This window comes from Coenobita brevimanus, chromosome 68, assembly GCF_032717465.1.
Source record: "Coenobita brevimanus isolate Jiangsu-jjx chromosome 68, ASM3271746v2, whole genome shotgun sequence".
Taxonomy (NCBI): Eukaryota; Metazoa; Arthropoda; class Malacostraca; order Decapoda; family Coenobitidae; genus Coenobita; species Coenobita brevimanus.
In genome coordinates this window covers 24,165,427-24,187,855 of record NC_137021.1, presented here as the reverse complement: position 1 = coordinate 24,187,855, position 22,429 = coordinate 24,165,427, and the positions used below count along the sequence as shown (strand labels likewise).

At 45.0% G+C, this 22,429-nt stretch overlaps 1 protein-coding gene across 1 annotated transcript in view; it reads left to right on the top strand.

Annotated features, from left to right (window-relative positions):
• Nucleotides 1–13,360, top strand: part of LOC145405865 (sodium-dependent multivitamin transporter-like) — a 260,499-nt gene extending 247,139 nt beyond the window's left edge. Inside the window, exons 11-13 of the mRNA XM_080277122.1 lie at nt 8,840–8,997; nt 9,513–9,625; nt 13,245–13,360. Of these exons, the coding sequence (XP_080133248.1) occupies nt 8,840–8,997; nt 9,513–9,625; nt 13,245–13,360 (387 nt within the window). The remainder of the gene's footprint in view (nt 1–8,839; nt 8,998–9,512; nt 9,626–13,244) is intronic.
• The last annotated feature ends 9,069 nt before the right edge of the window (nt 13,361–22,429 follow it).

Here is a 22,429-nt window from a genome sequence, read left to right as displayed (position 1 = left end):
ATCCTCCTTTCGGGACTTTGGCGAAAGTTTTGCCATCGTACTTGACATCTGAAAGACTTTCGATCGAGTCTGGCATTAATCTTTAATTTCCGAACTGCCCTCTTACGGTTTCTATCCTTCTATCTGTGCCTTCATCTACAGCTTCCTTTCTGGTCGTTGTATAGCCGCTGTTGTAGACGGCCATCGTTCTTCTTTTAGATCTATCAACAGTGGTGTTCCTCAGGGGTCTGTCCTATCATCAACTCTCTTCCTTTTATTCATCAATGATCTAAGCTGTACATCTAACCCTATCTACTCGTACACTGATGATTCCACCCTTCACCTTTCCATTCCGTTCCTGCAACGTCCATCCCAGCAGTTACTTCAGCAAACAAGGGGTGAGGGTATGGCACACCTAATGTCTGACTTGGTTCGTATCTCTGACTGGCGTAAAAATAATCTTTTTGCTTTTACTGCTTCAAAGACTCAGTTTTTACACCTATCAACCCGACAGAATGTTCCACAGGAGTACCCACTAATGTTTAATATTATCCAGCTCAATCCTGCATCATCCTTGAACATGCTTGGGGTTTCATTCACTCGGGATTTATCTTGGAAAGATCATATTACATCTCTTGTATAATCAGCTTCCAAGAGATTAGGTGTGCTAAGCCGACTCCGTACCTTCTTTACCCCTGCACAATTGTTGATTTTATACATGGATTTTATTCGCCCCTGTGTAGAGTAAAACTCTTATGTATGGGGAGGCTCCCCACATACAGCTCTTCTCAATAGGGTGGAGTCAAAGGCTTTTCATCTCATTAACTCTCCTCTTCTAACTGGCTCCCTTCAACCTTTGTCCCTTCACTGCACTGTTGCATTTTTCTCTCTTTCCTATCGCTACTTCCATGGTCACTGCTCCTCTGAACTGTCTGCTTGCATTCCTCCACCTCTACAACGGGCGCATAGCACCTGTCTAGCAACAAACTCTCATCCCTTTTCTGTACAACTCTCTAATGCAAGAGTTCTGCCATTAAAAATACATCTGGTGATGACACTGCATCTGTCCCTGGACATTCTTCAGAATGTAGCTACCTCATTGCCACTCTGGAGCCTTTTCAGGCCCCTAGGGACTCTCCTTCTCTGCCCCAGCGTTCAACTGGGAGTAGGAGGAGATCTCGTCGGGTTGATTCGGCTCTGGGGTTCGGCTCAGACGATAAGGTGCCAGAAAAATATGCAAAATATGAAAGGGACAATGCTGGATTTTGACATTTGATCTGCACTGTGCCATTGTCTCAGCTTGCAGCAGGGAACCTAAGATCTGTTCCCAAGGGGATGGCAACATCCTTATTGAGGTGTCCTCCCGAGAGGAGAGCTCTAGATTACAGGCGCTGACTTCTGTTTCTGGTGCTGAAGTTGACTGTGCTCCCCATGCTACTTTTAACAGGTGCAGAGGAGTGATTTTTTCCCATGACCTCCTACGATACTCAGAGGCGCGGCTGTTGGAGGAGCTGAGATCTTATGATGTGATATGTGTCGAGCGACTACAGAAAAAAATTGATGGTGTCCTGACCCCAACTCCGACCCTCTTCTTGACTTTCAACAGGTTGACCCTACTACCTCTGTGAAGCTGGCTTGGCTGTCACTTCTGGTGAAGCCATATGTGCCCACCCCAAGACGGTGTTTCCACTGTCAAGGGTATGGACATGTCAACAAATTTTGTCGTCGTGCACAGGCTGGCCTTCCTGGGGTCTGTGTCTCGTGTGGAGGACCAAGCCATACCAGTGATTGTAAAGGACCCCTTCAATGCTATCACTGTGGAGGTTCTCATGCTGTCTCCTCAAAAAATTATCCGAGATACTGCCTGGAAAAAGAGATTTTGTCCATTCGTACACGTGAGAGGGTTTCATTTCCTGAAGCTAAAAGGAGAGCCCAGACTCTCTTCTTTCAGCCTGGGTCTACTTATGCTTCTGTCCTTTCTGGAACGTCAGTGCGTCGCCCTGTATCTCAGAGGCAGCCTCGAACCATTCCAGTACCAACTCCATCAACTCGTGATTTACAGGATGCTGTCCCCATGATTAGTACTGATTGTGAGAATGATGTTTGCCCAACCGCTACTCCAACTGTTTCCTTCCCCACTGCGGTGGCTGATGGCTTGCACACATCTGTTGTGGTGGCAGACGTCCACGTTGACCGGACTCCTTCTCCTGTCTTACCCAGTATGACTGAGCCTCCATCTGTACCAGGCAAACGTCACCGTTGTTCATCAGAGTCCTCTGAGCATGAAGACCGGCCACCTAAGGTCTCTGTTGTCGACCCTTGTGTCGACCCCTCTCCTGTTTCCTACCCCGCAGGCTGAGGAATCTAGCCAGGGAACAGCTGAAGCTGATGGTTCACCTCAGGTCCGGTCCCCACCTGGGCACGTTGTTGGACAACTTGCTGGTGCTTCAGATCTAAAGCATAAGATGTCCTCCTCAAATGATCCGAGTCCTGTGGACTCTACTTCCACTTCTGGGGCTTCTGATGGGGGCAATGGCCGTCCTACACCTCCAAAGACAGCCCCCAAGCCACCTTCCAAACAAACTGGTATGTCCACTCCAAGAAGGAGTGTAGTAAAACTTATTTCCCCATCCTCACGTTTGTCTTTAGATGTTAGACAGAGGATGTGGGTTTCTGGTGCTGGGCAGGCTCCTATGAAGGGTCTTCATAAGCATCAGTCCAAACCCGCTCGCTTGTCAGGTGTACAGTCCCGCACTTAATCATCATTTCCTCCATTATAGGTTCCATCATCCAGTGGAACTGTTGGGGTTTACATGCCAACTATGAGGAACTGTGTCATCTTGTTTCTCGATTTACTCCTCTGTGCATGTGCATCCAGGAGACCATGGTAGGTGATATTGTTCCTTCCGGCCCTTCTGGCTACCATGCCTATTATTCTGATCCTGTGCCGGGCCAAGGTTATCATGGAGGTGCTGCTATCTTCCTTCGCAAGGATATTCCATACTGTCATCTGGATATCTCCACTCCCCTGCAGGCTGTCGCTGTCCGGATGTTTTTACGTCAGCAGTATACAGTTTGCAGTCTTTATCTTCCTCTTAGTGCTACTATTGAAAGGGCGGATCTGGAACGCCTTATTCATGAACTTCCTTCTCCCTTTCTGTTACTAGGAGATATGAATGGTCACCATCCGCTATGGGGAAGCAGTGAGGCCAACCCTCGGGATGTAATACTGGTCTCTTTAGTGGAAGATGAGGAGTTAGGCCTTTTTAAAACCAATAAAATGACTTATTTCCATAGTCAGACTGGAACTTTTACTGCCATTGATTTGTCTTTATGCTCAGCTGATGCTGTTTTAGGTTTTACCTGGGATGTGTTGTCAGACCTGTATGGCAGCGACCATTTTCTGTTACTTTTAACTGCTAGTGCTGGTGGACCTCAGGCACATCTTCCTCACTGGCTTCTGGATAAGGCTGACTGGCCACGTTTCAGGGAATTAAGTTCCATTTCCCTTTCTATCAATGAGTTTGGCTGTCTTAGTGAGGCTGTGTCATATTTCAATACCGTGTTGCACTCAGCAGCCCTGTTATCTATTCCAAAAACAAAGGGTCAGTTTCCTAAACGTCCGGTCCCTTGGTGGAACTCAGAGTGCAGTTCCGCAGTGAGAGCCAAACGAGTCGCCTTCTCTCGACTTCGTTATCACCGTGGGGATCCTCAGTATTTGGTGGCGTATCAGAGGGCACGAGCTCATATGAGGCAGGTTTTAAAAGAGGCCAGGCATTCATCCTGGAAGGATTATGTTTCCTCCATTAATTCGAGGACTTCCATCACCCAGGTGTGGAACTGGGTAAGGAAAATTTCAGGAAAATTTACTGTTCCCTCCCCTCCAGTTTTATCTGCAACAGGTGGAACTGTGGCTGATCCATTTGCTGTTGCAGAGTTGCTTGCTGATCATTTTGCCAGTGTGTCAAAGAAGGATGCAGATACGCCTTCGGCTTGCCACCGTCGGCACCTAGAGTCTCGTGGTCTCAGTTTTGCCTCTGCTGGAGGAGAGCCTTACAATGTTCCATTTTCAATTTCTGAACTCCAGGCGGCTCTGTCACAGTGCCATGATTCCTCTCCTGGTTATGATGATATTCCTTATGCCTTTTTATGCCATCTGTCCGATGAGTCCCTGTTGTTTTTGCTTTCACTGTTTAATAAGATCTGGTGTTCTGGGGAGTTTCCGGCTTGTTGGGGTGTTGCTGTAGTTATCCCCATCCCCAAACCAGGTAAAGACCACCTACAGGCGACGAATTATCGGCCTATTTCTTTAACATCTTGTATATGTAAAGTTTTGGAAAAGATGGTCAATGTTAGGCTTGTATGGTTTTTAGAGAGAGGTGACTTCTTATCCCCTGCCCAGTATGGTTTTCGAAAAATGCAATCTACCACTGATGCACTACTGTCCTTGGAATCTTCTGTCACTGAGGCTTTCTCCACTAACCAACACCAGGTCACGGTCTTCTTTGATTTGGAGAAGGCATATGACACTGCCTGGCATCATGGTATTTTACTCTCTCTTCATGAGTTTGGTCTTCGTGGACGCTTGCCTATTTTTATTTAACAATTTTTATCTAACTGAATTTTAAGGGTGCCAGTGGGAAGAGTGCTTTCTACTGCCAGAGCACTAGAAGACAGAGTACCACAGGGGAGTATCCTTAGTGTTACTCTGTTTGCTGTAGCCATTAACAGTGTCATTAGTGTACTTCCTGATGGTGTACAAGGATCACTTTATGTCGATGACCTCTCGATTTCCTTCACCGCATCTAGAATGTCTCTGATAGAGAGGAAATTGCAGCTGGCTCTCAATCGAATTTCTGACTGGGCGGAAACTCGCGGTTTCCATTTTTCATCAACAAAGACAGTGGCTATGCATTTTTGTTGTCTTCAAGGGGTTCACCCAGACCCTGACTTGTATCTCTATGGTAGGAGAGTATCCTGTGTGGAAGAGACGCGGTTTCTGGGTCTTCTGTTTGATTGACGACTAACCTGGGTTCCTCATATTCGTTCTGTTAAGGCGGCTTGTCTTAAAGCTTTGATTCTTTTGAGGGTTTTAGCTCATACCTCTTGGGGTGCTGACCATCAGACCCTCTTCCTCTTGCATAGGTCTCTTATTCTTCCTAAACTTGAATATGAGTGTGAGGTCTACTCTGCAACAGATGCACATCTCCAGTTGTTAAATTCTGTGCATCATGCTGGTGTGCGTCTGGCAACCGGGGCATTCAGATCATCTCCGATTTCGAGTTTATTGGTGGATGCTGGTGTACTCCCCTTGGATTTGCAACGCCAGTTGCTAATGATGAGGTGTTGGTATCGTCTTCACCGCATTCCAGACTCAATTTCTTGTGCCATCGTCTCCCAGGATTCCCGATCTTCTGTTTTTGACACCCGTCCTAATCTCCCAAAGCCATTTGGTTACAGGGTCCGGTCTGTTATGTTAGCCCTCTCTGTTCCGAGACTGGCAATTTGTCCACATCGGATCCCAAGGGTGGGTTCTTGGCTGCTTCCTCGCATTACTTTCTGTAGGTCCTTTGTTGAAAAAAAGGGCTCACTTCCCTTTCATGTGTCCCTGTCTCTCTTTTTAGAATATGCCTCCATTCATGAGGGTTCTGTCCCCGTCTATACTGACGGGTCTAAGACTCATACTGGAGTTGGATTTGATGTTGTCTTCCCTTCCTTTAGTAGGGGCGGTAGCCTTCCTGGCATTACTTCAGTGTATACGGCGGAACTGACTGCAATTTTATATGCTGTTAAAATTATTTTTACTCTCCCCCAATCCTTTTTTGTGATTTTTAGTGACTCACTTAGTGCTCTGTCTGCACTGGGGTCTTTTAATGCATCCCATCCATTGGTTTTATCAATTTTAGAGTGGCTTTTTCTTCTTGGCCATCGTGGCCGCCGAGTAGACTTCTGCTGGGTACCTGCACATGTTGGTGTGGTGGGCAATGACAGGGCAGATACTTTAGCTAAAGCTGCGTCTTCTCAACAGCCCCCAACCGACTACCCACTTCCGGCTTCTGATGTAACACCTTACTTACGGTACGCAATTCGTATGTATTGGCAGAGACACTGGGATGTTGTCTCTCACAATAAACTAAAAGAAATCTTTCAGAGAGTGGTTGTGCCAAGGGTTCTTCCCTCTACGTCTCGGCGATTGGAGGTGGCTCTCACTAGGCTTCGCATTGGGCATTCACGGCTTACACATTGGTTCCTGATGAGTGGTGAATCTCAGCCGTACTGTGATGACTGCCTTGTTCCACTTACTGTCCGTCACTTGCTGATCGAGTGTCCGAGTCAGTGGGCCCTACGTCAGAGATTCCTCCATAGGCATAAGGGGACAGATGGTGCCTACTGTTTGTCCTCGATGCTTGGTGAAGCCTCTAGCGATTTTCATGATGTTTTTAGTTTTCTTCAGGAGGCGGGCCTCCTTCCACTTTTATAAGTAACTGATATTTTATAAACTATTCTTTTATTATTTTCAGTGTTTTATTCCTACTAACAGATATTAACTCTAACATGAATATGCATTTCTATTTTGATGTGTCTTTTACTTTGTCGTCCGGCGGCATATGACCCTGGCAGTTGCACCGCCAGTTTTAATTATTTGCAATCAATCAATCAATTAATGCAAGAGTTAACTGTTACTCCCAGTCCTTCATTTATGCAACGGGTCATCTCTGGAATTGTCTCCCTCTGTCTGAATTTCCTACTTCCTATGATCTCCAGTCTTTCAAACGCAGTGTTTCTAGACATCTCGAAATGAACAGATGTTGAATTTGGCTCACTTTTGTATTTTTTTTTTTCTTGGAAGGAGTTGTTTGGGGTCTCCTGGCCTTTGGTTCCTTCTTATTCGCATAATATATATGGATATATATATATATATATATATATATATATATATATATATATATATATATATATATATATATATATACATGTATATATATATATATATATATATATATATATATATATATATATATATATATATATATACATGTATATATATATCTATATATATATATATATATATATATATGTATATAATATACGTATATGTATATATATAAATACATATATATATATACCTGTATATATATATATATATATATATATATATATATATATATATATATATATATATATATATATATATATATATATATATATATATATATATATATATATATATATATATATTAAGGTGTTTGCTGCATTTCTGCCTTATTACCGAAATACCACTGGGTAATATTATTCAGTGTATGATGCTGCATTCTGTTGTCATTCCATGGGTTTTGCATTTGCAGGTTTGTTGTTAAACAACTGATGGATGCTTACAGTCATTATATGCTGACATGCTCCTTGCTCTTTGTGAAACAGAAGGTAATGTGGCAGAAGCAGTACGGTTGTATGCAGAGTGTTTCTCCAATAAAAGGCTCCCTTCGTGTCCAACATTCCTCGCAACCAATCACACGCTGCGTGAAAAAGGTTCATTTCGACCGCATGTAGCAACCTGAGGACAACACAGTGATCATAACTTGTTTACCACAGATAAGCAAGTACTGGATATGGCTCATGTTGTTCTTGTGTGTTCTGTGTTCCTAAGATAGTGGAAAACGCAGACCACTGTGTGGAGCCGTCTTTATAGAAATGCATTGTGCCCATTTCACTACCAAAAGGTATAGTCGTTGGCACAGGCTGATTATCTCGAAAGTGTGGAATTTTGCAGTGGATTATTGAGGTATGTAGACGACCCCGTGTTTACAAGTACAGTAAGTGTTGTTCACGGATGAAGCAACTTTCACATAACGCGGGGTAATTAATTCCCACAATGTACACACAATCAAAGAAAAATCCCAGTACACTGGTAGGTGTAGCACACCAGAAAAGATTTTCTTTGATTTATAGGCAGGCATTCTTTATGTTATCAACCCATTTCGGTTACCAGCACGGTTAGATGGTGATGCTTACAGGACTTGCTTGGACGAAGGCATCCCACAGCTGCCAGATGATATCCCATTTAGAACTCAAGTGAAATGTGGTTCTTGCTCGATAGAACTCCAGCACATCAAGCATCAGACTACAGAGTACCTTAATGAGGCGTATTCCAATAGGTGGATAGGGCGTGGTGACCTCATCCCACGGCCTGGTGGATCAACAAATCTGAGCTCTCTGACTCCTTAATGTGGGGCCATCTTACAAGTGTGGTGTATAAAACCTAAGTTCAGACACAGTATGAACTGTGGCACCAAGTCTGTAACGTGTGAGAGGTGGTCAAGCATGCACCAGATGTGTTGGAATGTGTCAGACACTCACTGATTAGACGGTGTGAGGCAGGTATCCAAGCTGGTGAAAGACAAATTTAACACTTGTCATTATTCTGGACAAAGTGGATGTAAAGTAATAAACTATACGGATTTCACACTCCACTTTATGTCAGTAATTCAATAAGCTGTGTGTGGAAAACTATTGCAAGTACGACTATATTAAGTAGAACATTTGAATTGTCCCAGGAAGTTATTCTCAACTTTATGAAGGGCTTTTATGAATCACCATGTATAATTTAATTTATTTATCCTTATATGCAGCTTAGGTCAAAAATTACTATAATGTAGGCTTGAATATTCAGTCTTTGAAGCACAGGGAATGGTAAAGTATCACTATAGTCTGATTACTACTGTGAATTTTTTTCTGGCAATTTACTTAGATGTACTCTTACTTATCACATACAACTCTTGTCACATCCTGCACAATGTGCCATCCGCTGTACCACAAAGATGTAGATTTAGAAATACATAACCATTGTGTGTCTGTTGGACAGGGAGTCTGTATAGGCCTGGTGATGGGGGCTGGTGTAAGTCTAACTTTTGGTTTAGGTGCCTTGGTTCTTGGCATCAAGCCGGAACTCTTACCTACCTCCACATCAGCATGTCCCGTCAACCTTTCCATCCCTCAACCCACGGAGAATCGCCCAGTCAGGTATGGGGAAGACTTGCTTAATTTTTATTGAATATTCAGACATTATATAAGCCCATGAATCCAGGATGAAGAAGACTAGAATGATGTATGAATGAGTGTCTGGCTCATTTCACTCAGCATCCTGCTGATATTTCTCTCACTTTTGTACTTTTTTCCCATGCTTTCAGGATATTATCTCATTCAGTTCTTGGGAAGGGAAACTGAGGTTAGACTAAGGATGATGATGATGATGTTGATGATGATTGAAATGAGAACAAAGTAGTAAGGATTTGGTAAAGAAGTGTGTAGATAAGTCAACTGCAGTTCAAAACGATTGGATATCAAGCTAAGTATAAAGCACAGAAAGTTTATGGATAGTAATTTTGGTAAAGCAACCAACTTCCTTTCCACAAGACACATTAACATGGCGTAAATTTGTCCCTGCTACTACCATCAAACCAAACCTGAATGAAACAGCCTTACCATATGATCAGTATGGATGAGAGCATAAGCATTCCGCTGGTTCGGTATTGCAGAGTGGAGGAGCTGGGGTATCCAATGAAGCTGCTGGCTCTGTCCTACACACAACTGGTGGTGCTGGGGATGATTGTGACACTCGTGGTGGGCGTCATCTTCAGCCTCGCCACAGGTCAGTTGCCTCTCCATTTAGTGGTCTCTTTACTAAAATGATGACAACCAAATTCATTTTACATCCTTGAAGATGTAGCGGTCGAGGTTAGGGGAAACTATTCTAAAAGATATAAAGATAGATGACCAGCCTATTTCTATTCGTGACAATACATGTTATATATGATCTCGCTATTATCCGGAGATGCCCACTATCCGGACTCCCCACTACCCAGACATTTTGGGCCCGGGACTTCGTAACCCCATACCGGATCGGTCGTTGCCCGGATCAACAATGACCGCCACTAGCTGTTGTCCAACATGGGGCCGGTGGAAAGTATGCGACTGTTGGACAAAGGAAGGAGAGGAGGAGAAGAGGAGGAAGACAGTTCCAGAGGAAGCAGGAGAGAAGGGAGAGTAGAAGAGTGGAGATAAGAGTGGGATAATTGAATGTGGGCACGATGATAGGTAAAGGGAGAGAGCTGGCCGACATGATGGAGAGGGGAAAGTTGGATATACTGCGTGTGCAGGAAACAAAATGGCAGGTAAGTAAAGCGAGGATGATTGGAGGAGGGTTCAAGTTGTCTTACCATGGCGTGGATGGGAGGAGAAATGGTGTAGGGGTGGTAGTGAAGGAAAAGTATATAGATAGTGTTTTGGAGGTGAAGAGAGTGTTGGATAGAGTAATGAGTTTGAGGATGGAAACTGAGGGGATCCTCATCAATATCATCAGTGCGTACGCCCCGCCAGTGGGGTGTGACATGGAGGAAAAGGAAGAGTTTTGGAGTGAAATATAGGAAGTGATTCAGAGCACACCCAGAGAGGAAAGAATGGTTATGGGAGCGGATTTGAATGGGCATGTTGGTGAAGGAAATAGTGGTGACGAGGAGGTGATAGGTAGGTACGGTGTCGGGGAGAGGAACGCTGAGTGTCAGATGGTTTTTGATTTTTCAAAACGAATGGAGATGGCTGTAGTAAACACTTATTTCAAGAAGAAGAAGGAGCACAGGATTACGTATAAGAGTGTGGGAAGGAGGACGCAGATAGATTATATCCTATGTAGGAGATGCAATTTGAAAGAATTCAGTTATTGTAAGGTAGTACCAGGGGTGAGTGTAGTAAGACAGCATAGGGTGTAGGCTGGAAAGATGAGTTTGAAAGTGAAGACAAGGAGGAAAGTGAGAGCTGAACCAAGGATTAGGTGGTGGAAACTGAAGGAGCAAGACTTCAGTAGTAAATTTAGGGATGAGGTGACCAGGCTTTTGGAGGCAGGGAAGACGAGGACGGATGGGTGGTTATCTCAGAAGTGGTGAGGAAGAAAGCCAAGAAGGTACTTGGGGTGACACCGGGACATAAGAGGGATGACAAGGAGACTTGGTGGTGGAATGAGGAAGTACAGGATAGCACAAATAGGAAGAAGCAGGCAAAGAAGAATATGGATAGACACAGGGACGAAGAAAGCATTCGGGAGTATAAGGAGACGAGGAACGTAGCCAAGAAAGAGGTTGCTAAGGCAAAAGAAAAGGGATACCAGAAGCTGTACGAGAAGTTGAATAGTAGAGATGGGGAAAAATACCTGTACCAATTATCCAGGCAGAGAGACGGAGCTGGGCGGGATGTGCAGCATGTTAGAATGATAAAGAATGCAGATGGCAATGTACTGACAAGTGAAGAGAGTGTACTAAGAAGGTGGAAGGAGTATTTCGAAGAGCTGATGAATATAGAAACTATGAAAGTGGGAAGGTTGGAAAAATTGGAGGTAGTGAGTCAGGAAGTGCAAGAGATCAGCAGAGAGGAAGTGAGGAACGCCATGAAGAGGATGGAGGATGGTATACCAATGGAAGCATGGAGGAGCTTAGGAGAGATGTCTGTGACTTGGTTTACCAGATTGTTTAACAAAATCCTAGAGGGTGAGAGGATGCAGGAGGAGTGGAGAAAAAGTATTCTAGTTCCGATTTTCAAGAACAAGGGTGATGTGCAATGCTGCAGCAAATACAGAGGTATAAAGCTGATCGGCCATGCAATGAAGATATGGGAAAGAGTGGTGGAAGCTAGGCTGAGAAGAGAAGTGAGGATCTGCAAGGAGCAATTTGGTTTCATGCCAGGGAGAAGTACTATAGACGCCATATTTGCTTTGAGAATGGTGATGGAGAAGTGCAGAGAATGCCAGAAGGAGTTGCATTGTGTGTTTAAAGACTTGGAGAAGGCTTATGATAGGGTACCGAGAGAGGAGCTGTGGTATTGTATGAAAAAGTCAGGAGTAGCGAAGGACATGTACAACGATAGTGTAACAGCAGTGAGATGTGCAGTAGGAATGACAGGGTTTCAAGATGGAGGTGGGATTGCATCAAGGATCGAGTTTGAGCCCCTTCTTGATTGCAGTGGTGATGGACAGATTGACAGATGAGATTAGACAGGAGCCTCCATGGACAATGGTGTTTGTGGACAACATTGTGATATGTAGCGAGAGCCGGGAGGAAGCTAAGGCAGAGCTTGAGAGATGGATATATGCACTGGAGAGAAGAGGAATGAAAGTAAGCAGAAGCAAAACTCAGTACATGTGTGTTAATGAGAGAGATGACAGGGGAACCATGAGGCTGCAAGGTGTAGAGGTGGCAAAACAAGTACTTGGGGTTAACTGTACAAAGTAACGGAGAGTGTGGTAGAGAGGTAAAAAAGAGAGTGCAGATGGGATGGAGTGAGTGGAGAAAGGTGACAGGAGTGATCTGTGACAGAAGGATCTGCAGAAATGAAAGGGAAAGTTTATAAGACTGTAGTGAGGCCAGCTATGTTATACAGAATGGAAACAGTACCACTGACAAAAAAAACAGGAGGCACAGTTGGAGGTAGCAGAATTGAAGATGTTGCATTTTTCACTAGGAGTGACGAGGTTGGACAAAATTAGAAATGAACATATTAGAGGGACAATGCACGTAAGTCAGTTTGGAGACAAAGCTAGAGAGGTGAAACTGAGATGGTTTGGAAATGTGAGGAGGAGAGATGGGGAGTATGTCGGGAGGAGGATGCTGGAAATGGAGTTACCAGGCAGGAGAAAGAGAGGAAGGCCAAAGAGAATGTTTATGGATGTAGTGAAGGAGGACATGCGGGTTGTAGGTGTAAGAGAAGAGGATGCAGAAGACAGTAAGATGGAGACGGGTGATCCGCTGTGGCGACCCCTAAGGGGAGAGCCGAAAGGAGAAGAAGAAGACTTCGTAATCCCAAAATTGCTCAGAAAATGCAAAAAATAAAAAAAATGCATATTTCCCCCCCCCCATAATTTGAACTTGGCGCACGGTACGGACCAGCTGTGTATTGCTGTGTAGTTCCGCAGATGTCTGGCAGGGCAACGCTGCCTCCTCCCTATTTCCCGCCAGCCCATCATCGTGAGTACATGCTCATCACCATGGCGCCCATGTGCTCACTTTTGTGATGGTGCCCTACCTGCTGCAGGCTCTGCTGTTCCTCTCCTGCCTCTTCCTAGTGTGTGTGATGATGGTTCCGCCGCCCAAGAAGAAGAAATGAGTGGTTCTAACTCTGGAGAAGAAGAGGGAGATATTGAATAAGGTGGACACGAGATGGTCGACGTCACACATCTTCTGTGAATTCAACCTGGCCTACTGTACATTGTTTGATGTCAAGAGATCCTGAGACAAGTTTATACATGGCTGACTTCACATCGAAGACCAAACACAACGTGGAGAGGAAGGTTATGTTCACTCCCCAGTTTGCAGAAATCAACTGCTCCACGCTGATTTGATAATGTCAACAACCTGCTGCTGGTGTGCTGGTGCATGGTACGGAGTTGAAGGCTGCTGCTGAGAAGTTCACGAGGTTACACAACACCCCAGACTTCAAAGCATCTAAGGGTTGGCTCTTTGCTTTCAAGTTATGGCATGGCCTTTCCAACCGTCAGGCCCATGGCGAAGTTCTCAACGTTAATGAGCAGGGAGTAGAGGAGTTTCAGCAGAAGGTGAAGGGCTTGATTAACAAGGAGGGCCTCACTTTTGGTCAAGTCTACAACTCTGATGAAACTGGTCTATTCTATCGCTCAATGCCAATGAACACTCTAGCCGAAAAGACGGAGAAGCGTGTACCTGGCCCCTAGCATTGCAAGCAACAGTTATCTGTTTTGTGTTGTGCCAATGCTAACAGCATGCACCAGCTCAGGCCCGTTATTGTTGGCTGTGCAAAGCAGCCTCAGTGTCTTCGTGGGGTGATGGATGTCCTTCCTGTCATTGGGTACCATTCTCTGAAGGCTTGGTTCACAGCCAAGATCTTCAAAGACCGGTTTCACCGGCACTTCGTCACGGAGGTCATCCACTACCAGACGAAGACACTGGGCATCCCGCGCAACCATTTAAAGGCCCTCCTTCCTCTGGACAATGCACCTGTGCATCCGTGCAACAAGGAGTTGTTGGCTGAGAATGGCCGCATTAGGTGCATATTTTTGCCACCTAATTCGACTGCTCTCATCCAACCAATGGACCTAGGATTGATCGTGGCAACAAAGAGGCTGTACTGTCGGAAGTTCCTGGACGAGGAGATGGTTGTTCTCGAGGACGAGGACGAGCACAGGGAGGGACGGGACTTGCATGGCCAACAGACTTTGGAAAACCTTCGCCGCTACAACATCAAGTCTGCCATCAACAACTGGGCCAGTGAATGGAGGGAAGTCGCAGTCAAGACTCTGGAAAATGGTTTGTCTCATCTGCTTTTCAGAGCTGATGTGGTGCACGATTTTCTAGGTTTTGACGTGGTTAACTTCCATGCACGTCTTCATGTGGCTGGCGACGATGTTGTTGTGGATGAAGTGCATGAGTGGTTGGATGACAACGAGGGCGGTCCTTGATAGCAGATCATGTCTGATATCGAGATCGCATCTTCAGTTACCGGTAGAAGTACCCAGCTTGATGATTTTGACGAGGACGGTCATGATGATGTGAACTCCTCTCAGCATGCCATTACTCCAGCGATCCCCAGGCTGAGCGCACTCCGGGAGCATGTCAAGTTTGTTCTCGACTACCTAGAACACTCGGCATGCGACAGGGAGATTGGGCCCTTGGGACTTGTGGAGGAAGTGCGTGCTTTCAGGCAGCGTATCATCAATTGCCAGAATCGTCATCCCTTACGTCAATCAACCATTGACAGTTTTTATAAGCCCGTGACGCCCGCCGTGCCCAGCACTGGCTCCACACCACTGCCTCCCCAAGACAGGCCTTCCACCTCCGAGCCATAGCCCAGCTCATCAGCCACGGTGGAGTTGCCATTGGACGTGAGTTTGCGCCTGACTTCAGAGTCGTCTGCAGCAGGTAGTCCATCACTGCGTCCCAGCGACGAGCTCCTCAGCCACCTGCAACACCTACTCTAGGACTCTGATAGGGAATAAACAGCAAAAACTCACCACCAGACCACACAGGAATTTACAGTGTTGTGCAGTGTAAAGAACAATGTGCAGTGTTAAGAAATTTGAATTCAGAGTGCAAACACCTAAGAGCAGAGTGCAACACTGGTTAAAGTTAAGTTACAATAGAGCACAAGTGAGAAAATAATGCACAGTGTTAAGAAATTAGAAATGAGAGTGCAAATGATTAGTGCAGAGTAAAGCTGTGGTGAGAATCAAGTACAGTAAAGTAATAGTCAGAAAAGACTGCACAGTATTAAGAAATTAGAATTCATAGTGCAAATGATAATGTGCATTGCAATGTTGGATTACTGTAGGTGCTTCAGGTGCACCTATTACTGTCAGAGTCTGAGGGGATGTGGGTTATTCTTTGTGATCCCAACAGACTTGTAAGTACCCAGAATAATGCTAAATAGTGAACTGTATTTTCCATACTCACCTCTAAAACATCATTCGCTGGTTCTTTTGCATTTATTTCACTCTTTTAGGTCCCTCATTTGTGTGAATAGGGCCTTAAGTAGGTGCTATGCACGGCAGGTAGGGAGTTATGTTGATGTTTTTCTGAGTTACGCTGGGTTAAGGTCCATTAGAAGCAGTCCAGAAGGCAGGGGCCCACTATCTGAATGAACCCACTTTCCGGACATGCTTTTGGCTCTATTACGTCGGATAAGGGGAAGATTATGATATATATATATATATATATATATATATATATATATATATATATATATATAGATATAGTACGTTTAAGTACTTGGGTAGTGTGATGAGTAAGGATGGAGGTTTGGAGGGTGAAGTGCTTGAAAGGGTACAGCAGGGAAGAAAGGTGGCTGGTTCTTTGAAAGCAGTGATAAGAAACATGGAAGTGAGCATGGAAGTGAAAAAGTTACTACATGACAGTATTGTGATACCAACTCTAACGTACAGAAGTGAAGCTTGGACGTTGTTGGAAGGACACAAGCCAAGAGTGAGAGCAGTGGAAATGAGTTATTTAAGAGGAGCCTGTGGAGTCACATGGAGAGACAGGCTGACGAATGAGGATATAAAGGAGCGTTGTGGTGTTGATGTGGATGTGATAGGAAGCGTTATGGGGAACACACTGAGGTGGTTTGGCCATGTGGAGAGGATGGAGGGTGAAAGACTGACGAAGAGTGTGTATGTGAGTGAGGTGGAGGGGGGAAGAGGGAGGGGGAGGCCGAGGATGAGATGGAGGGATGGGGTGGAGAGGTACATGAGAGAGGGGGGTGTGAGTTGGGAGCAGGGCAGTGAAATGGCGGGGGACAGGGCGACTTGGGGGCGATTTGTTTGTGGCCACCCCAAACGGGATTGAGGCGTCTGGCAATATATATATATATATATATATATATATATATATATATATATATCACTTGATGTAGTGCTGCCTACTTCTTCCTTAGCCTTTATCATTATTTTTTCTGTGCCTGTCCTCCTCTTTTTCTCTTTCTCCCATCTTTCCTGTCACTTCTTATTGCCGTTCTTTCCTTTACAGGTGGCTTTACATTGAGTGACAAGCCAGATGGTTTCCTGTAAGCCATGAAATAATTTACAGCACTGGGTGGTAACCATATAACCAAACCATACATGCTCCCTACGTGTCAACAAGTGGGTTGGTGGAGGGTTAGTCCCCCTTCCCGTAAAGCAAATAACTCCAAGTCAAATGGCCATCCCTTATTGGATTGTAGCATCTGGTACTACACAGTGTATATATCCATCCATCCATCCATCATCCAATCCTACACTGCCCCATGAGGAGGGTAGGAGCCCGGGGCTTGGCAAGTTGGTCCTGACATTTAACATGAGAGTGACCAGCCTCACTCATCACTGAGTGGCAGTATGTGAGCATAAACCCCAACCACCTCTTGGATATAAACCTTCACCGGCTCAATCCGACTGGAGCTCCGTAATTACCCACTAAACCACCAGGCGCCAAAATTTAGTTATATGGTTACCACCCAGCGTAGTAAATGGTTTCCTGTTGTACAGGAAACCATTTGGCTTGTCACTCAGTGTAGAGTCACCTACAGGCAGAAGGAAGAGGAAAGAACTAGGAAAGAAAGACAGAAGAGGGAGTGTAAAGTCACCTGTAGGCAGAAGGATGAGGAAAGAATGAAGGAGAGAAATAAAGAAGAGGATGGAAGGAAAGAAGGATGAAGGAGAGGAAAGGGCAGACACCCGAGAACAGCACTACAGCGAGTGAGCGGATGGTGAACGCCCCCACCTAGGACAATATATACCTCACTTACACTCTCCTCATCAGTCTCTCACTCTCCATCCTCTCCACATGGTCAAACCACCTCAGTGTGTTTCTCCTAACGCTTCTTATTGCATCCACATCCACATCACAACGCTCCTTCTCATCCTCATTTGTCAGTCTGTCTCTCCAAGTGACTCCACAGGCTCCTTCTCAGAAAACTCATTTCCACTGCTCTCACTCTTGACCTGAGTCCCTCCAGCAACGTTCAAGCTTCATTTCCATACGTTTGAGTTGGTATCACAATACTGTCATGTTATAACGTTTTCACTTCCATGCTTACTTTCTTGTTTCTTATCACAGCCTTCAAGGAACCAGCAATCTTTCTTCCTTGTTGTACCCTTTCAAGCACTTCACCCTCCAGACTTTCATCTTTACTCATCACACTACCCAAGTACTTAAACGTACTCACTATTTCCATTTCCTCATCATCCAACCTCACTGTATATTCACTGACTTAACCTCTCTCGAAGACCATAACTTTACTCTTCCCTTCATTCACCTTTAGAGTTCGTTTCTTACACACTCAACCAAACTCATCCACCAAGCCTTGCAGCTCCCCTTCGTCTTCACGTAACAATACAACATCATCTGCAAACAACAGTACAGGGAGCTTCCAAACATTGTCCTCTCTCATTAGGGCCACTCCAAGATCCAGTGCCCTACCTTGTATCTCTTTTATAATCCCATCCATATACAGATTGAACAACCATGGAGACATGACACATCCCTGTTTCAACCCAACCTTCAAAGAGAAAAATTCACTCAGATCACTATCCACACGCACTGCAGCCTTAGCACCCTCGTACATACCCTTCACAGCATTCAACAACTTCCCATCTACTCCATATATTCTTAATGCTTTCCACAATCCCTGTCTATCCACCTTGTCATATGCTTGCTCCAAATCCATGAAGGCTGCATACCACCTCTTTCCCTTCTCTAGAAACTTTTCCATTAAAGATCAAAGAATATATCTGATCTACACAGCCTCTTCCCCTCATAAAGCCTCTCTGTTCTTCTCTAACTAAATCTTCTGTAATTTCCCTAACTTAATCAATAAGTACTCTACCGTATATTTTTCCTATTACACTATGACGTCAAATGCCCGTATGATTACCACACACTTCTTTTTCCCCTTTCCCTTTGTGCAAGGGAATAATTATACCTGATTTCCAATCCTCCGGGACTTTACCTTTCTCCCAGGCCAATCTGCACATCTTCCACATCCATTCTACTACTATCTCTCCCCAGTGCTTCAGCATTTCGCTACACACTCCATCAATTCCTGGGGCTTTCCCCATTTTGACTTTCTTCATTGCTTCCACAACTCCTATCCTACTGCTTTCTTCCCGTCTTCTCACTTCCCTCCTCCTCCCACCCATTTCCCAGCCACTTATACTTGCATTACTTTCATTCTCTATGTTCAACAATTCCGTTAAGTGTTCTCTCCATCTGATCACTTTTTCTCCCTTCTCAACTAGAAATCTACCATCTTTATCTTTCACTCCCCTACTAACTTCATTGCCACCCTGTCTGACCCTCTTTACCTCTTTCCAGAACATTTTCTTACATTTCCCCCACATGTCACCCAAATTCCTTCCAAATTCCTCATCCACTCTCTTCTTTCTCTTACTAATCTTTTCACCTCTCACTTCGTTTCTACATATAACTCTGTCTTCTGTCTCTCAACTTCTTTCGCGCCTCTATTTCTCATCCATGTATTATATGCTTTTTTTCTTTTGTGCCACAGCCTGTCTCACCTCTTCATTCCCCCATGCTGTTCCTTGCACCCCCTTTCATCTTCTCTTCACCCCATACACTACCTCACATACTGCACATATTTCTTCAGTGAATATCTTACACACACCTTCCACGTACTCCATCTGCTCCAATTCGTATTTACCCAATTGTTCCTCCACTTCTCTCTTATATTCTGCCTTTTTCTCATCCTCATGTAACCTTTCCACTCTCCATGCATCTACTTCCTCCCGTCCTTCCTTTCTTCTATTTCTCCATTTTACTTGGACCTTGATTCTGACCACCACTTGGTGGTGGTCAGAAAGTCCACTCCCTCAACCTCTATATGATCTTGCATCCATTACAAATCTTCGCATCCTTTCATCCACACACACCTAATCAATCATTGCCTTCCTTTCATTCAGTTCACCATCCACCCTTCTCATCACTTACCATGTATACCTGTGGATCATTTTGTGCCTAAAGAGGGAATTGGCAATCACCAACCCCCTCCCAGCACAAATGTCCACTAAAGCACTGCCATTCTCATCTATCTCAGCAGGCACACTCCACTCACCAACTACCCCATCCACCTTCACATTCCCTACTTTACCATTCATATCACCAATTAAAAACACTCTCTCATTCCTTCCAAACTTTTCCATGCACACTTCCACATTTGTCTAGAACACTTGTCTCACTCTGCTTGCACGATCTTGCATTGGCGCATACATGCACACAGCTGTCCAAATTTGTAGTCCAACTTTCAGCCTCACCCACACAATCTTTGAGCTAACTGAACCATACTCTCTTATATTCTCCTTCCATCTGTTACTCACAACAATACACACTCCTTCTTTTGCCCTCTCATTCTCACCTACTCCTGCACATATACCCCATCCATACTCTCAAATTCTCACACTCTCTCCTACCCATTTAGTTTTAGTTAATCCACATACATCCACCCTCACACCCTCAAGCACCTGGACAATCTCTTTTTCACATCATCATTTGCACCCCTTACATTCCACATCGCCATTGGTATCATGTCCTTTGTTCGGTCCTTAGTTGCCATCTTTTGGTCAGTCCTGGTGCGAGGCTTCTTGTTCATAGATTTAGTTAGTTGTTTTCCTGGGTGGGGCACTAACCCTTCACCAACCCACTTGCTGTCACTGTGTATATATATATATATATATATGTATATATATATATATATATATATATATATATATATATATATATATACATAGAGAGAGAGAGAGAGAGAGAGAGAGAGAGAGAGAGAGAGAGAGAGAGAGAGAGAGATGGATAGATATATGCATATATATATATAGATAGATAGATAGATAGACAGACATATATCCATCCGTATATATATATATATATATATATATATATATATATATATATATATATATATATATATATATATATATTCAGCTGTACTCTAGTTTAACGATGTAATTGGTTAGGTAAAAACCCATCGTTAGGCCTGGTATCGTATACTGGAGTAGTTTTAACATGTAAAGTATTGGGATGTGTTTTTCAGTCTCGGGTTCCCCCCCAACCAAGTCCAAAACCCACCTATATGAGCCTGACAACAAGTTTGAAGCCATATATAAATGGCCTAACAGCCGTAAAGGAGGCTAACCTAAGCCTAACACCTGTAAATATCTCACTAAACCAACAAATACAATATGAAAATCATCCCAAATTGATTAGAAGACATCAAACAACTCTTATCACTTACATCTTTTAAGTCCATGTCCGGTCCTGGTCATCATCCTTGCTATCCCCCCCGTTGTTAGGGGACATTTGGTGCTCCCTATCACCCACTCGTCCTCCTCAAAGTCCTCAAACTGTATCTCTGGGTAGGGTCAGAGTGGGGCAGGGGTGGAAGCCTGGCGAGGTGGAGTGATTGTAGTGGGAAACTGTTGCACTGGCTCTGTGGGTGGCAATGGAGTGTGATGTAATGACCGGTGAGGTGGTGATTGGGTGCAATGCGATGGCTCAGGCAGTGGAGACGGTGTGCGATGCGATGGCTCTGGGGATGGCGATGGAGGTGCTGAGTGCGAAGTGATGACCGGTGAGGTGGTGAGGGAGACTGCTGCAATGACCAGTGAGGTGGTGAGGGAGACCGCTGCAAAGACTGATGAGGTTGTGATGGAGGCAGATGCCGTGGCTCACATCGTGGTGAGGGAGACAGAGGCAGTGGCCGAAGTGGAGTGGGAGATGGAGGCTGGGGAAAGGAAGCAAGCAATGGAGTGGCTGAGTGCCGTAGTGAAGACACAGGTGACACAGAAGACGGAGATCGGCCGGGGGTTAGGTCCAGCACAAGGGGCTGAGCACGTCCTCGGGAGGAGGAGGCCCTGGGTGTTTCTCTGCCTGTCGATGGCTGAGGAGGTGTTCTACTGGTCAAGGGTTGGGGAGATCCTCTGTGGGTCACTGGAATGTTGGGGGCCTGTTTTAAAAAGGCAGTGATTGTAGTCTGCCTGGCCGCCCTCTTTTTTTCCTCTGGCATGGTCCTATAAACCTACATCCCTTCCTCCAGCTGATCAGCTGTGTCCCTGCTTCACCCTGGGAGAGGGTCATGTGTGTACATAAGTGCAATGATCTTGTCCAGCTTGGTCACCAGCTCCTTCAGAATTGTCATATCGAGGACTCATACTTCAGGGATGACCTTCTGTTCCTATGCCTCCTGGTGAACCTGCTGAATCTCCATATTGAGGAGCTCCTCATTGCTGAGCTCCTCCCTGTGGCTTTCCAGGACCTCCTCCACGTTCTCCTCATCAACCTCCCTGAAGCCCGCCTCGTGCAACAGTTCGAAGGTTCCTGCCACACATGCTGCACCGGTGGACCTTGCACGCCCTCGGGGAAGCCTGTGAAGGAGTGGACGCACTCTGGCCACAGCTTTTGCCACACACCTTTGATGGTGGGCTGGCTACCTTCTCGCCACACTGCAGTGGTGTTCTCTGTGGCATGGAGTATATTGTAGCCTTTCCAGATCTTTTGCATTGTCATCTTGTCGTTGCTGTCTTAGGCCCTCACCAACTGCTGCATAGTGTGGCGGAGGTACTACGCCTTAAAAGTAGCAATCACAAGTTGGTACATGGGTTGTAACAACAACGTGGTGTTGGAGAGCAAGAACACCACATCAATGTTGCTTGCCAACTCCATTGCGAGAGGGTGGCTAGGAACGTTAATCTATCACCACGAGAAATCTGTTCACCAAATTCCTCCCTGGAGATATCTTGAGAACATGAGAGAGGTAGGAGTGAAAATAGGACAAACAGATGTTGGAATTCAGCCAGGCCTTCTTGTTAGAATTCCAAATAACCCCTAAATTTTCCTTCACATACGCCACCACAGCCATGGGGTTCTCAGAATGGTAGACAAGGAGCGACTCTAACTTG